The sequence below is a fragment of the Onychostoma macrolepis genome, chromosome 21 (genome assembly GCF_012432095.1).
Source record: "Onychostoma macrolepis isolate SWU-2019 chromosome 21, ASM1243209v1, whole genome shotgun sequence".
NCBI lineage: Eukaryota > Metazoa > Chordata > Actinopteri > Cypriniformes > Cyprinidae > Onychostoma > Onychostoma macrolepis.
In genome coordinates this window covers 826,146-843,681 of record NC_081175.1, presented here as the reverse complement: position 1 = coordinate 843,681, position 17,536 = coordinate 826,146, and the positions used below count along the sequence as shown (strand labels likewise).

Sequence of the window (17,536 nt, the reverse complement as noted above, 5' to 3'; positions counted from 1 at the left end):
GTCCCAATTCAATCCTTCAAAGGCTGCATTCGAAGACTGATTGAATCACCATTGCTGACCCAGTTCAAAGACTCCTTCAAATGTGGCCTCAAAATAAATCCTTCCTTTCTTGGACAAAGAAGGATTCAACAACTCGATCGTTCACAAACCAGACTATCCTGAGATTCACTGCACGCTGAGGACAAGATTTTTTGCAAGAAAATGCTGGACTACAGCAAGTATTGGGTTTCAACTTCCTTACGTCTATGTCCTTTGATAGATGCAGCCTTTGAATTTGGACACAGTATTCAGCTGGATTGCTGCAGGGCTGAATTATAGTCTTGCACTACAGCACGTTTTGTTACGTTTTTAATCTCATACATCATATAAGATTAAACTACTATTAGAAAACAAAAATATTTGTCGATGATTTTTAAAATTATCAGTGTTGTTGATAATGTTAACTGTTTGTTTCAGCTCTACCAGTGATATAAAAACACAATCAGCATGTAATTATAATATTCATGTGTGGGGAAAAATTGTGATGTTTTTAACCTGTCAGACATCTGTCCAGAGATCACAGAGCCAGTCAAAACACCACAGAAGAAGATTGAGGAGGTCAGCGGAGCCCTCCAGTCATCTGAACACACCAGATCCCACTGTGATTGAACAAACAATGCACATTTAAAATGATTATATTCATTTGCAGAAGGAAAATACATTTTAAACTAAGTTGCTAAAAGTTACACATCTAATACCCTAAATAGAGTAGTTTAATTTTTTTGGCTCTTCTGTTCCTAATTAAATACAGATGAAATTAAGCCAAGACAATTTCTTATATGGGGAATTGTCAAAAGGACTACTCTGTTGAAATTTTAAGTTGAAATTCCAGATACGCAAATGTTATTTATTTATTTATATATATATATATTTTATTAATTTACTTTTTCTTTTTTGTGACAGTCAGTCTCTCCAGGATTTCACAAGTTTTTTCACAATCAATGTGACAATCAATCAGTGGTAATTTCCTGATTTTTTAATTTATTTTTTTTAATTCTAGAGATTTTTTTAAAATAATTGTGATGGCACATTTACAATATTGTATATTATGCTAAATGCAGGGAGCCCTCCAAGACGGAACAGGGAGCTCAGGAGGCCGTGGCGAGACAGGCAGTCCAAGGAGCTATGGCGGAGCAGGCAGCTTGGGGCGGCATGGCGGAGCAGACAGTATAGAGAGCCATGCCAGATCAGGGACCACAGGTGGCCATGGCGGATCAGGGGACTCCAGAGGCCATAGTGGGACAGTCAGTCCCAGGAGCCATGGCGGAACTGCAAGCTAGGGGAGCCATGGCGGATCAGGGAACCCAGGAGGCCATGGCGGATCCACCTCCGTGGCCGCGGCCCCAGCCCCAGCCCCCGCCCCTACGACCGGAGCCCTACTACCCCGCCCCCCAAAAAACTACTTGGGGAAAATCCCGGCTCTAGAGGCCCTCCATGGGCCAGGCATAGGAGCAGGAGCCCTTCCTTGAGGACTGGAGCTCTCTTTGGGCTTAACTGGAAATTAGGAGTCCTCCCTGGGCTGGTCAGGGGCTGGAGCCTGCACTGGACTCTGGTCAGGGGCTAGAGCTGATACTGAAGCGAACTCTGGAGCTGGAGCCGACACTGAAGCGAACTCTGGGGCTGGAGCCGACACTGGAGCGAACTCTGACACGTAACGAGACTCTGGGCGCTCAGCTGAGACGTGACTCTGGGCGAACAGCTGAGACGTGACATGACCCTGGACGAACAGCTGAGATGTGAAGTGACTCTGGATGATCAACTGCGACTTGACTTGATTCATGATGATCCGCTGTGACTTGACTCATGAACGGCTGGCAGACTTGAGTGAGCCGCAGCCAGCAGGCTTGACATCGGAGTGGCCGGCGGGCTTGACACTGCGGTGGTAGGTGGGCTTGACTGCGGAGCAGCGCCTTCCATGCTGTGGGGGGGAAAACCAGGAAAACAAAAAAAATTTCAAAAACAGAAAAACAAAAACGAGGAGAACGGGAGCCGCTTACTGTTATTGATGTATTGGCTGCATACTGTATGACCAATTGAACTCATTTCATAATTGAAGAACTTTACATAGGCTATTGGACAGAACTGAATCAACACTGAGCTGTCTTTAACTGAACAATGAAATTTTTGGCAGTTACACTAATTGGAAAAAGTGATTCTAGTTACACTAAGTGCAAATAATGATAAATTATGTTTACACTAAAATAGCAGCATTTTCTTTAGAAGCAGATGTGTAAATAGAAGTTAGGTAGCATATATTTATACTTCAGTACTGTAGTACATTATAAAACAGTGTGCAATAACTTATTGAGTGTAAATTATCATACAGTACATCTAAGCACACTGTATTATTAATGAGGCGTTTAATTTCCACTTTTCAAATATTTACTTAATTTTTTATTGAAAATGAATGCCTTTCTGATCTGGTATGTGATGGGAAAAGGAGTTGCGTGAGTTTGACAAAAGCCGGAATCGAACTCGGATCGCTTGCATCAATAGCACACATCTCGTGTCTTTTAGGGTGTTTTCATACCTGTAAATCGATTGCTTTGTTCCGAAACAGGGATTAAAATGATTACAATGTTGCTTTTTATTGTTGGTGCGGTTTGCTTTCACACGGCAAAGTTTCTAAACGGACCAAAATTGTTAATACAAGTCACGTGCGAGTAAACTGTCCTCTCATTGGTCAAAGTTCCACGGAGCTGGAATGACAATTAATGATTCATTTGGAAAGAGAGGCAAACAAACTCTCTCTCACAAATACACACACACGTCAGGATTGAACGACAACAACTTTGAGGGCTTATTGTTGTTGTTTTTTTTCTTTTTGTAGCTGTCGATATATTTATTTATTTATCATTTTGAGCAGGAGTCCAGAAATCGTCGGCAAAATACCATAACCCCACCACCACCATGGGCCACTCGATCCACAACGTTGACATCAGCAAACCGCTCACCCACACAACGCCATACACACTGTCTGCCATCTGCCCTGTACAGTGAAAACCGGGATTCATCCGTGAAGGGAACACCTCTCCAAAGTGCCAGGCGCCATCGAATGTGAGCATTTGCCCACTCAAGTCGGTAATGACGACGAACTGCAGTCAGGTTGAGACTCCGATGAGGACGACGAGCATGCAGATGAGCTTCCCTGAGACTGTTGCAGCAGCTGTCCGGGTGGCTGATCTTGGAGACGATCTTGGAGGTGAAGATGCTGGACGTGGAGGTTCTGGGCTGGTGTGGTTACACGTGGTCTGCGGTTGTGAGGCCGGTTGAATGTACTGCCAAATTCTATGAAACGCCTTTGGAGACGGCTTATGGTAGAGAAATGAACATTCAATTCACGGGCAATTGCACGCTCCCTCAAAACTTGCGACATCTGTGGCATTGTGCTGTGTGATAAAACTGCACATTTTAAAAAATAATAGAATGAGCTTAAAAACCTCTTCAACAACTCCAAAACGAAGTCCACAACTACCTTTTTTCAGTTCCTAAAATGTTTTATTTTTGATTATTCCGAGAAGACATGCATGAGATTTTTTTTTTCTGTACTGCATAATCTTCTAATTCACAGAAATACCATTATACCGTACTGCTTCAATTATTTGCCATAATAAACTTATATTTTTTCATGAGGCAGGAGAGGAATGTGAAGAAGAGAGAGGAGATGAGAGTAGACAGGAAGGAGAAGAGAGAGAAAAAGACAGGAAAAGAAAGAACAAATGATGATTGGAAACAGATGATTGGAAAAAGAGGCCTTAGCTATAGGTCAGAGAATGAGGCTGCATACATGCTTGATGACTGCAATATTGAAAATGATAACTTTTTGGAGGTTATAGTCCTATTAAGCAAGTATGACGTCTGTCTAAAAGAGCATTTAAAGGAGTACATTGAAAAATCTAAGAAGATAAATCAAACTGGGACAAAAGGCAGAGGGCCCCTGGTTTCGCTACTGTCTCCAAGAACCATTAATTCTGTCATTAGCCCCTTTCGCACCACTTTAGTTCCAGAACTAAAAGTACAGTACTAAAGTACTGGGACGATTTTGCGTGAACTATTTCCCAGTACCATTTAAAGGGTTGCATTCGCACCGACAGTGGGTACTAAGAAGTGACGTAAGCCGATCGACAGCGACGTCATTTGTGCGCGGCGTTCAACAACGAAAACAAAGAAGAACAACGTTAACAACAGGAGGATGGAGGACGCTGTGATCGGAGCTGTGTTTTTGTTGTGTCTTGCGGGGTTCACAATAATGGACATGGAATGTCGACGTAACTTATACATCAAGTGATTGAAAGATCGGAAAGGAGTTCAAAATGTTCAAAAGTGCCTGCACTTCAGCGTCCGTCCATCTATCGCTGTTCTCCATTCTTGCGAAATATAAGTTGATGCGATGTTTACACAGTATGTGTTTACACAGCGTTTTAAATCATGGCGGGTGAGGGAGTTTTCGTACGCGTTTAGCCAATCAGCGTAAACTTACTATGTTCCTATGGAACTGTTTTAGACCCTACTCTGAAGTAGGAGCTAATTAGGTCCTCCAAACGGAGTTCCTGGAACTAAAACAGTTCCTAGTTCCCGCGGTGCGAACACGCCAAAAAGTGGGTAGTTCCACAATTAGTTCGGGTACTATGAAAAGGTTCCTGCGGTGCGAAAGGGCCTATTGACACCATTCAGCAGCTTATTCAGGAGACCACTGTGAGAGACATGAAGAATGCTGAAATGTTCTCTCTTCAGACTGACACCACGCAAGATATCAACTCACAAGAACAGTGGGTAACGCTTTAGATTACAACCCGCAACGTACTGCGTAAGTAAACAGAATTTACAGTGTAACTTTTTTGTAATTATAGTGTACCTATTCAGTACCTCCGTGTAAGTATAAGGGAATAATATGTGAAGTTTGGGGAATAAAGGGGTAACCTGTAAAATTACAAAATATTTCTACTGTAAGTATTTTGAAACTAAGTGGTACCTATTCTAATTATATGTGGTATGTAGGCTATACAACAATCTTATGTTTGCAAGTGATTTAGCAAAAACGTACACTGTGTAGGCCTACATTTTAAACACGTTAGGTTATTGTTTCAATCCAAACGCTCGGTTGAGACTGTTGCGTTAGGAAGCTGACTTGATTTGACCCAATTTGGGTTGATATCAGTAATAAAAGTAACCCAACGGTCCTGGGTTAGGAACAGTGTTGCCAAGTCCACGGTTTTCCCAGGGAATTTTTACCGGGGACCCCCCTCGAAATGCGATTGGGCTAGTTTTGAGTAGCAATTGGGCGGGTTTTGTTGTGAACACCTGGCAAACCTGGTTAGAAATGTGGAGGTTCCAATGCAAACGGTTTTGTGTGCGATGAAATCCGTGTCTGCAGTGCTGAAGATGGAAACGTGTGGAAAATAGGAAAACAAAATAATCGAAGCGCAGACGAGGGACAACTTTGAAACTGTGTCCGTTTAAAACTGGAGCAGTGAATGTGTTGATTGGGAACTGGAAACAGCTTGAATGGCGCTTGAGACGAGTCTATCCGTGTTTGCGGTGCTCATGACAGGAATATGTGTCGAAAATAGAAAATCAAAAACGGTGAAATCCTGTAAGTTCGCTATAATACATAGGCTAGTTTAATATTGAATTTCAGTGATTATTACTGTGCGTTTATTGACATGTGTCACGATTGTGTGGCGTGGGAAAGATGCAGGAGACTTGAGGTAGGTAAATAATATTCGTTTTTAATAAATGAAATCCGGGAGACGGCATACACAACATAAAAGACAAGTGAATGGACCCAGACTCAGGGAGAACTCAGGACTTATAAACACATAGGAAGTAATCAGGGAGAACAGAATCAGATGAGGAGAAATCAAGGAATAATCAAATTAACTTAACAAGAACAGGAAAATAACCAAATAAGGAAACTCAGGAAGGAAAGGGGAAAAACAAACAACAAAGAGTCCATAACCCTGACATTAGCCCCCCCTCCCAATAGGCGCGTCCCGCGCCGTAACATATCCACCGGGGAGGGGGGGGTGGGCGCCCTGGAGGCTAGACCAGGATGGAGACATGGGAGGCCTCCAGGGCGAAGCAGGGAGCTCGGGCAACCATGGCGGGTCCAGGAACTCGGGAGACCATGGCGGGCCCTCCATGGCCTTAGCCTCCTTGGCCACGGACATATGCCCCCCCCCCCCCAAAAAAATTTCTTGGGGAAATTTAAGAAGTCAGGGGGGCGTTCTGGAGGAGCGGGCTCTGGAGGGAGCTCTGGAAGTGCGGAAACTTGGGGGCTGGACGGGACCAGCGGAGACGTAGGAGGGGGCCGCAGACAGAGACCATGATTTCCCAGCTGAACTTGACTGAGCCACGGACGGTGGCGTCGACCTCCCACGAACGGCGGGTTTAACTTCACCAGGGACAGAGGCCTTAACTTCACCAGGGACAGAGGCCTTAACTTCACCAGGGACAGAGGCCTTAACTTCACCGCGAATGGCGGGCTGGGGCTGAGGACGCTGGCGGAGATTTGGAGGATGAGGGGGCATTTGGAGTTGGGCAGGCGGTCCGAGCCGTTGGTGCGGTATGTGGAGGTTCTCGGCGTGGGGTGAAAAAGGATGAAATCTATTTGCTCGAGGAAATCCTCCACATACCGTTCCAACCTCCGACCAGCCTGCCGCAAACCCCACAGCTCGTCCTCAGCGACAGTCATCCTACTGTAAAGAGGTCCGTTCATCTGTCACTGTTGTGTGGCGTGGGAAGGATGCAGGAGACTTGAGGTAGGTAAATAATATTCGTTTACACAACATAAAAGATGAGTGAACGGACCCAGACTCAGGGAGAACTCAGGACTTATAAACACATAGGAAGTAATCAGGGAGAACAGAATCAGGTGAGGAGAAATCAAGGAATAATCAAATTAACTTAACAAGAAAAGGAAAATAACCAAATACGGAAACTCAGGAAGGACAGGGGAAAAACAAACAACAAAGAGTCCATAACCCTGACAACATGATGGTTTGGCCATAATAGTTTAACTTCGTAAGTGGGTGAAAAACAATCTTAATTTTGTTCTTAAACAAACTTTTCAAAATAATTTGGTTTAACTGTATAAGCTGTACAAGTATGGAGTTGCTTTGCTTTTTCTGAACTGGTGTAATAAATTTGTAAATTGTATTATCTGTTGCCTGTGTTGTTACTCTTGTCATATTGTGTGTGATTTTAATTTAAAAACCCAAATTTCAAATAATATTTGAATTAAATTAAACATATATTACCTGATATATAATGTATGAGCTACTGTATAAACAATAGTTTTGGAGCAATTTGTTGTAGCTACTTACCCTGTAACTACATGGAATAAGGGAGGAACAAGTTTGTGTATATTTGCACAGTAATTACAGAGAAAAATATTGCACTAGTTTTAATTTAATTGTTTGATGGCCAAACTAAATCCTTTTTGTTTTGTTTTTTGCTATAAAAACATCACAGTATACATCAACTGAAATATAAATGTTGTATCATGCATTTTTTTTCTGCGAACAGCTGGAAAGAGGTAAGCTTGTTTTAAGCTGCATTGAATCTTGATGGTATATCATGCAAAGTTATTTGGTGATAGTGGTGTTGGGAAGTTGCTGATGTGACTCAGCTGAGATCGACGAATAAGCTTGCATAAGGTAAGCTGACTTGTGAATTATAAATCATAGCAGAAACTCATTAACTCATTTCACTAGATGTCCAGATGTTTTGTTGTTCAGTAATCATCACGTTTCCTTTAATAATTGAATGGCTAAAAATACCTAGGCCTATAATAAAATACCAGTATAAAATTATACAAAAAATATTGTCTTTCTAAATCACTCCTAAACATAAGATTATTGTTTAGGCCATACCACGTAATATTAGAATAGGTACCCCTTAGTTTCAAAATACTTACAGTATAATTTATTTGTAATTTTACAGGTTGTTACCCCTTTATTCCCCAAACATTGCATATTATTCCCCTATACCTACACTATAATTACAAAAACGTTACGCTGCAACTTCAGTTTACTTACGCAGTTCTTTGCAGGTTGCATATCTGGTTGTTACCCGCTTATTACACAAACGTAACATGTTGTTCCCTTATACCTACACGTATGTTCTTTATAGGTACACTATAATTACAGAAACGTTCTTTCGTAAGTCATACAAAAGGATGAATGTGTGGGAAAGTGAGAGCCAGGGAAAGCACCAGAAACGACTCTCATCAATTGGCGAGACAAGGTGGTGGGCCAAATATAATACTCTTAGGAAAGTGTTTGGATCGTTTGCAAATCCAGATAATTGTTTTCTATGTGAAAGTCATCCTTGCATTGACAGTAATACAAGAGGACATGACCATGGAAACAACTGCTCACATTCAAGCACAAGGATTTGTTGAGGCTCTGCTTAAGTATGAGATGATACTGACAGCACAAACCTTCCTCAGGATATTTGAGCAGACATCACCACTGTCCAAATACCTCCAAACACAAGGGATGGATATTCTGTCTGCCCACAGAATGGTTATGATAACACATGAACGCCTGAAAAGCATGTCAAGAGACTCTGCCTCAGTCAATGTGGCTGCAGGGAAATTTGTGCTGTGGGCAAATGAAAAATTGCAGGAGCAGGACAAAGAGATAGAGCTGGAAGTTGAGTCTGCATTGCCATCAAGAAGGAGGAGGAAGAAGACAAACAGGTGTGGAGAGATTCCTCATGCTGAAACTGTCACAAGTCCAGAACAGGTTTATGAAGTCACAGTCCACAATCAGATCATGGACACAGCTACTGAGACATTGCACAGGAGGTTTCTGGGTCATAGAACACTCTATGCTGACCTTGCATTTCTAGACCCCAGAAACTTCACTCAGTTAAAGTCATCCTCTCTTCCACCATTGATGTTCCAAGAGCTCAGCAAATGTCTGTTGAGGTTTGACAGTGAAGCAACTGCTGAAAATTTACAATGTGAATTTAGCAATTTTACTCTACACTGGGAAATTTTTTAAATGTATCCACTAGACGAGTACAAGGACAAAACACTGGAAGACAAGACTGAAGATGAAGGGGTTGAAATCCAATAAACTAATGTAAACGTCCGCGCTACTGCACAGCTAAAAGCGCTCTAAAAAAAAAGCCATGTGTTAACTCATTAAAGCCCTTTGTGGTTAAACAGTGTTTTTACTATAGTAACCATAACTATGGTATTTGCAGTAAAATCACAGTATCCACAACTGTACTATTATCTCACTATAGTAACCACAATTATGCTATTTGTAGTAAAACTTCAGTAACCACAAAATTCATTATATTCATTCAATTCATCATAGTAACTATAGTTTAATTTTTGTAGTTAAACTATGGCAATACAAATGGTAGGCTAATATATCCGTCAAAAATGGCTGCTACACTTTACAATATATATATATATATATATATATATATATAACTTAGGCCTACTGGTAAATTGCTGCTAAAAACTGGTCAGGGAAGTATATAAATCTGAACATTATTTTATTGTCAAAACACTGCACATAAATACATATATTTTTTGCAAACAAATGATCAATAAGCAGAGGCGGACAAAGTACACAACTTCCGTACTTAAGTGAAAGTAGAGATACTACTGGTCAAATACTCCTCCACTACAAGTGAAAGTTGTAAAGACAGATTTTTACTTTAAGTAAAATTACGGAAGTACATGTTTTTAAAAGTATCAAAAGTAAAAAGTAAATGCAATAAGCAGAATCAGAATAGGAATGGATAAAATTCAAACAATACCCAACCGTAGCCACATGTTGTGAAGTTCACTGATTTCTGAGCATTTTATGAACACTGATCAGTTGATGACAAAATTCAAATAGACGTTTTTTTGGTGCAACCTGCACACCCATGAACATACTGAGAGAGTATGTTCCAGTTTTCTGAAGAGACTAAAGGTTTGTTTTCTTTTCAATGTTTGCTTTGTTTGCCTAAAATAAACCATATTATAGACTTCAGTATCTCTTTGAAAAAGAACTTTGTAACTTTTAAACAAGTATTAAAATGAGTTCAATGTAGTTGTAGGAGTGTTAAATAAATAAAAATTAAGATGATTATCTTCATTCAGTTGTTCCATTTCTATAGGTTTGGTAACATAAAAGCTCTTAATTCCAAAGATAATACAAGCTAATCAGTGTATTCAGTAGGTTGCATTTGTGGTATAAGTTATTGTAAGTATACAACAATGTGACAATAAAACAATGCATTTACTTTTTACTTTTGATACTTAAGTACTTTTAAAAACATGTACTTCCATACTGTTACTTAAGTAAAAATCTGTCTTTACAACTTTCACTTGTAGTGGAGTAGTATTTAACCAGCAGTATCTGTACTTTTACTCAAGTAAGGAAGTTGTGTACTTTGTCCACCTCTGGATGGTGATGTAGTTGAGCGGATGCTTGATAGGCCTAGAGCATCGATAAAGGGGGGAACTGTAAGAAGTTACAGCAATTTGCCTCAAAAATGTGAGCTCCTCCAGACCTGATCACCAACAACCGCATTCCTTCGTGGCTTGTTTTTCAAGTGTCCACAACTTGATGCAACTATGCCAGGGGATCACACCCTGAGAAAAATGAGCTTATTTATAAAGAATTAATGGCAGTGGGCTTTCAACAACCATCTGAGACCATGTGATGACAGCCATTATTTTGAGACAAAATTTCTTATGAGGCTGAGATAATATTGAACTAATACGTCTATATCATAGTTTTTACTCATGCAGGTCATTAGGCATGGCATGAGATGATTACAAGACATGGTGGTGGCTAAAAATGAAGACTGCTTTTGCTGATTCAAGAGATGATTTGGATAACAAAGGTTAAGGGAATTAAGCATTTAAGATAAAAAATAATTTTAAGAAATGCTCCTAGCATTATGTATTTTAAACAGTCTAAATTGAGATTTGAGATATAGAAACTGACATTTTTAACCTATTTGAATGATTAAGGGTTATATGTTGTAATGAATTTGATATTATAGTCTAAGTTAAAGATTGGTGAGACTGTCAAATGATAATTTGCACAGTAAGAGAGAGAGACTGCTTGAGTGGAGGCAGGGACGGCGCTCTGCTTCTCTTGTCGACCTGCTGAGCAAGAGTAACCAAAACAAAGCAATGATTTTAAGACCAAAAAAAAAACTTAACAATTTTTTTCTCAACATAAAAATCATTAATGAACAGGCAAACTTTGAGACTAGATAAGAGACTAAGTACAAACTAGGTAAAACTGACAGAAAAATGTTTAAATCCTTCCGATTTAACAACAAAAGCAAACCTTGAATATATATAAGCTGCTTCGATATTCATGTGTCTAGTATGTGCGTGCGTGAGGATGACTACTCTATATTTTGGGGGACAATTCTGTTTGTGTTGTGCGTATACTGTGTCACTAACCTCTGGAATGAGTGTTTTATCATTACAGATGGGTTAAGTGAAATGGCATACTTTACAGAAGTTGATAATTCTTATAGAATCTGATGAAAAGAGGATACAGAACAAGGGACGAGCTTTAACTGGATTGGTTATCCAGCTCTGTCTGCTACTGGTAATAACGACTTCTTTTGGCCTTAATAATGCTGATTTGAATCGCTCTCTGGATTAATATGTTTAAGAGTGTTTATGATTTGGATTTGTGAAATTTAAGATTGCCGTCCATAATGGGTTAAAAATCCATGCCTAAATTCAACTGAGGGTCTAAATTTAAACAAGTTAACACTTTGTTATTCGAATGGTAAAGGTAAATATTTAGAGAAACAGTGACACATTGGCTAAATCACTAACCAAATTATCCAGAGAGCACCCTCACATAAAGAAAGGCTGGTGGGAAGACAAAGGAGTAAACACAGTTCATGTGATATGGGTTAAAGGCAAAGCAGCTATAAGGCTGTCTGTGTGTGTCCTCAAGGTTTGAGTGACGCAATAGTTTAGGTTATGTAGAATAGAAATAATTTAACAAAAACTTTTGGATCTGCTGGCTAACCCGTTGATGGAGGAAGACAATAACAAAAGGTTTTAATTAAAGGAAATATAGCAGCTGAAGTTAATGTTTAAAAAATGTTTATCTACGGAGCTGTTTACGAACATCTATCAAGTCAAATTAAATGAATATTATTGTGAACACTAACAGGGCTTTTTGATCATTTATACTGTTTCAAAACAGATTTATAGAAACTGAGGATGTCTCTTTAATGAATATTTGACAGTTTAGATCTGAGCAATAGTATTGTTTAAATGGTGATAGGATTGTGAAATCAGTCGGCTATTGTTCAGTTTATAACATTTTTGATTTGATAAGTATCTCTGCCAAAAGACATATATGATTGAAGGGTTTTAAGACTTTGATCCGCTGACCTATAAGCATTTCTAACTGACAAGACAGTGAGAACTAAATTGACTTTACACGAGGTCTTGAGGATTTGCTTCTGAATGTGCCATTAATTTAGTCTGAGTACAGTAATATGGTATGATAATTGAGAAGATTTGCATTAAAAAATAAATAAATAAATAATAATAAGGCACTGAGTATGATTAAGAGTAATGTCATGATATAAAAATACATGCATGACAATAAGTGAACAAGTAAGTTGTATTTTTGAAGTTATACACTTCAATACTTAAAATGTCATTTCGACCAAATGTTCTTAACATTGACAAGTTTAGGTTTAATGTAATTTATGTTTAAATAGCATGTGGACTGTGATGACTGCAAATGGATCCGAGGTGAAAGTAAAACGTAATAAAAGGGCTATTAAGTAATAAACTAGGAACTGTTCTAGGTTTGAGGAAATAATGATTATGATTACTTTTATTTCTATTTTTAAAGATGGCTCAATCTTGGTCTTACTTATTTTTGGTTTGTTTATTTTTAGTCAGACTACCATTTTGTTTTGAACCACAACATGGTTTCAAATGAGTGGCGTTACAATCCCTCTTCTTGCACTATATAATGGATTGGAAATAATAGTTTTTGTAAAACCAATGTATTTATCCTAGTGTTTAGGTTATAAGCAATGTCTGTATAAGACATGTAAAAACAAACAAGGCAAATTTCTATCTAAAGGGTCATAAAAATGAATTACTTATTGTGCACGCGGTTATTCTTTCATACTATATTAATGATTTGTTAAATCTGGTTAATGAATATGCAATTTTAGTTTTAAGGCTGTTGTCTAAATGTTCTGTTTAAAAAGTAAGTGTGAAGTAGCTGTAGTAGGAAGAGAGGTATTTACAAAGGTGTGTTGATGAAAGCATATATGGATGGAGGACACTTTTCCAGTTAGAGGGACACACAGAATGAGTCACTGGAAAGGACATAACTTTTTATGTGAAGAAAGACTAGTGCAAGTAGAAATAGTGGGATTAAGTAAGTAGATGAACGTATAAGGGAAGTATTTGTACGAAAGAATGTGTTTATTACTAGAAATGTCAGAAATGAACTTTCCGTAGTGACCTCACTTGGTAGACCAGACGTCTAAAACGGGGGACTAAAGGAATGGATTGCAGATCAACAATGGCCCTCATAATAATGTTAATTATAATATTTCTTGAATAATAATTTATCAGAGTTACATTTATGCATGTTAGAGAATAAGTTGAATATGGCTTTAGTCTGCCTTCTTACTCTCTAAGAAGCTGATCTCATTGTGTGTGTGTAGTTAACCATAAATGATCATATTGAGGGCAGAGCCCGGCAGCCTTGAAGTACAGATAAGTGTTCTCTGAATGTCTATCTTTGCAGCTAGATGCAGAGAGAGCTCTAGGAGGAAATCATCATTTGCCATCACCCTGATGTCCAGGGTAACATACAGTATATACATCTCTGGAGAGACCTATTGCATCTGACCTCTGATCAATTGTCACCAAAATAATCACTAGAAGATATGCTTCGAGTTTTACGTCCATGTGTGGAGATTTTCTAAGTTTATCTACCAACCAGAATCTTGCTTACCAATGTATTGACGTAATTAGTGACCTCTGTTAGAGTATAACTGTTGGTGTCTAGAACATGTACGCAGAGCGGCCTACGAACTCGATTGTGAGTCTTGAAGCTGACTTCTGCTGATGAAACTGCAAACTATCTTCTTCAGTAAATTTTCTTTGACTTCTGGTCTTCATTCAACACACCTGGTCCGAGGGTCTTTACTGTAAATTCCCCTACACAATAAAGAGACTGAGAATGAAAAACCAAACAAAGTTTTGCAAACAAGCAGGCTCCCAGCTGCAGACTTTATAAAAAGATACATTGAAGGACAAATAAAATGCACGAATCATGTTACTTAGCGCACATCACCTCATAGTACATCCCCAGAGTCCATGATACTGCCTGTTAATGCGCTTGTAGCCTAGCTTTTATTATTTGAACTCAACAGATATATATATGAAAAAGAATATATGGTATGTAATATGTACTTAAATTAAATTAATGCAATCTTGCAAATTAGAATAAAATTAAAAATGTCCATTACATTCTTTAGTCTTTCCTCTTTAAAGGGGACATCAGATGCTCATTTTCCACAAGTTAATATGATTCTTTAGTGTCTTCGTGAAAAGTCTATAAGATATTTAGTTAACATAATTTCTCAATTGTAGTGTAAAACAACAGCCTTTTTACCCTGTCAAAAACAGCTCTGTTCACAGCAAGCTGTTTCGGGGCATGTCCCTTTAAATGCTAATGAGCTCTGCTGACCCCGCCCCTATCTTCTGTGGGGTGACTGTGGGCCCCTCTCTTCTGTTCTCGTTCTCTTGCAAAGATTCATTAAAAAAAACGTTATACTTCTTCTATATAGGTGAAGCTGGATCTTGATTGATTTGCGCGGACATAGATGCATTTAGGTAGATCGGGGCACATTCCCTTCAAAAACAAATGTAATCCACTGCGTCTTTGGGAGTAAATGATGACTGCTATGTTCATTGTTCATTATTCATCCAACAACAAAAAACCTCAATTGCTTAGGAGACATTCTTGTCTACATCTGCTCCGGTGGCAAAACAATAGCAAACTGTTGACAGCTCACTCAGGGTCTGTGATAAAACACCAGTGTCAATCAATAATCATAGTAGGGACCTCGGCCTGTGTGACGTACATCAAACCAGAATCTGTGAACGGCTTGATCTGAGAAAGATATTATTTTTGGGGATTTAAAAAAAAAAATCACTGGGTGGATTTTTATCATTATAGGGTGGTTGTGTACACACACTGCCAACACACATTTCAGTTCACATAACATGTAAAAGTGAATTTTGCATCTGATTTAAAAGAAAAGAAGTATCATAATTTTGCAAAGTGACCCAGATTTGGTTTTTGACCAATGAAAATGTGTACAATTTAACGATTTAGCTACTCATATCATCAGATGTACAAAAGTGCCATATACTGATTAACAAGTAAACACATAATATATAATAAAATCTGTTTTCTGCACAAGAGTGTTCATAAATGGCAGGTTGGAGCTAGCAGTTGGGTCAATGTGGTTTCACTGACCTGTAGACTATATTTTTCCAGGACAATATCAGTGGAAATATTTAATCGTTTTTGTAGTCAACACCTGAAAGTGAGGGGGCACGTGCCCCCTCAGATTTATGAGCCAAGTGGATTTTGAATGCAGATTCTAACCAATCACACACGATGCTGTTGAGCTTATGAATGCAATGACCAATCAGAGGCGTTCAGATGAGTCATCGCTGAAATGTCGGTGTTTTCTTCACATGCTCGCTGACTGAATACCTCTTTCTGGCGATTCTATGTTAATTCTATGTTAAAAGCAACAGTGCAGATGTGTGTATAAATCTGTAAGATACTCATTTCACAGTGTAAACAGCTTCAGTGATTTCAGTGGGAGTTTTTGCGAGTGCTTGAACTCTATAGGCTACTGTCAGTGAAAATGTTCTTTGATAATGTAAATGTTCTTTGCTCTCTTTCTGTACAATGAAAGTGTTATGATAAGTAGCCCAACTTACGATGTTTTTAAAATTCACATTAAATATAAAGTCAGTCGTATTAAAAATATGTTATGGCATGAAACCCATAGGCTATCTACTTAAGTAAACATACAGGTTTTTATGCATAGTTAATAGACAACATTATTAGGCTACTTTGACCATAATAATCTATGTGACAATCGAGATATTTCATGATATAATTAATGCGTTTGGGAATGTTTTGTAAAACTCCGCCTTGGCACAAATTTAATTTTTGTTAAAAATGTAATAACATGAAAAATCTGGACATTTTTCATACTTGGTTTATAATTTATGTCATTGTCACTAAAGCTATGATAACTTTTCTGAACACATTTAACTTTTGTTTCACTTCATTTTTTTTAAATTATGCAATCCTTATGGGGGTTCCTACCTCTGAAACAATCGTGGAGATGTATGTCCCATTATCATACTCCCAGCCGTCCACGCAGCCTTCTCGGGGAATAGCCGAGACATTCACATCCACCCACGGGAGCAAACCTCGGTCCGAATAGCTTTTCACGATGTCCATTCGGTGTCTTGAACACTTGCTGAGTCGAGAATCTTCGTTCTCATCCTCCTCATCCAGAGGAATAGACGCGTTTCTCCATTCAGCCGTGATGTTCAGAGCTGCGGGAATGAGACAGCGATGAGCGGGTGTATCGCCAATGAAAACCATGGATAAACCCGTGAAGCCATTCGGAATAATGCTCAAACACAAAAGAATAAACACCGTCCTTTGAAAAGGTCCCCAGTCTCCCAGGAACGCGGTGTTTTCATCGTAGTCTGGGAAGTTCATGGCAGTCGCAGCACTCGTGCGATAAAAGCTTGAGAGTAAAGTGCGCTTAGAGTGTCTCAAGTCCGCCTTTTAGACACAGATGGGAGGAGGCAAACCCAGCTCAATAAAGCTCTAGCGTCGCTGCATGCGGACCATTCACTAGTTTAACGACATTTCTCAGTAACGAGGCGACATTGCCGTGTGTTTTTATCTTGTAGCTTCTCAGTAAGAAAGCAGTTCGTTGATAGTGCTGTATTAGGCTTTGTGTCAAAGCTTTTGCCCTCTACAGTACGGAATATGATATCAGTGAGGAAAAAATTATTTGTGATGTTTTTCCTACTTAAAATTGGACACTATAACAATATCAATAATCTTTTTTTTTTTTTATGTAAAAATTATATTTATTTATTTATTAAAAGTTTGTTGCCTCAAGGCAACATTGTACCACAACGGAAAAATTTAAACATTTGACATTTTCATGCAGAAAAAAGAAATACATTTATTGAAAACATCAATTTCTTTAACCAAACACTTGAACAAACATAATTATCTAGTTTTTAATGTATTGCACATCTCATATTTAATAAAAAAGTAACATATCCAGCTGTTGCTCTCAGGCAACGTTGTACCATCGTGGATCACAAGTATAACTAAACTTTCATATCTGCTGTCAAACCAAAACATTATATTCAGTGTTGTTTCAAAGTAAAAAAATAAAAATC

At 38.7% G+C, this 17,536-nt stretch overlaps 1 protein-coding gene across 1 annotated transcript in view; it reads right to left on the bottom strand.

Moving 5' to 3' along the window:
- The window catches only part of slc22a21 (solute carrier family 22 member 21), a 53,295-nt gene extending 36,409 nt beyond the window's left edge, over positions 1–16,886 (bottom strand). Inside the window, exons 1-2 of the mRNA XM_058758995.1 lie at positions 16,431–16,886; positions 535–638 (exon numbers count right to left, since the gene is read on the bottom strand). Of these exons, the coding sequence (XP_058614978.1) occupies positions 535–638; positions 16,431–16,835 (509 nt within the window). The 5' untranslated portion in view covers positions 16,836–16,886. The remainder of the gene's footprint in view (positions 1–534; positions 639–16,430) is intronic.
- Between the last annotated feature and the right edge of the window lie 650 nt (positions 16,887–17,536).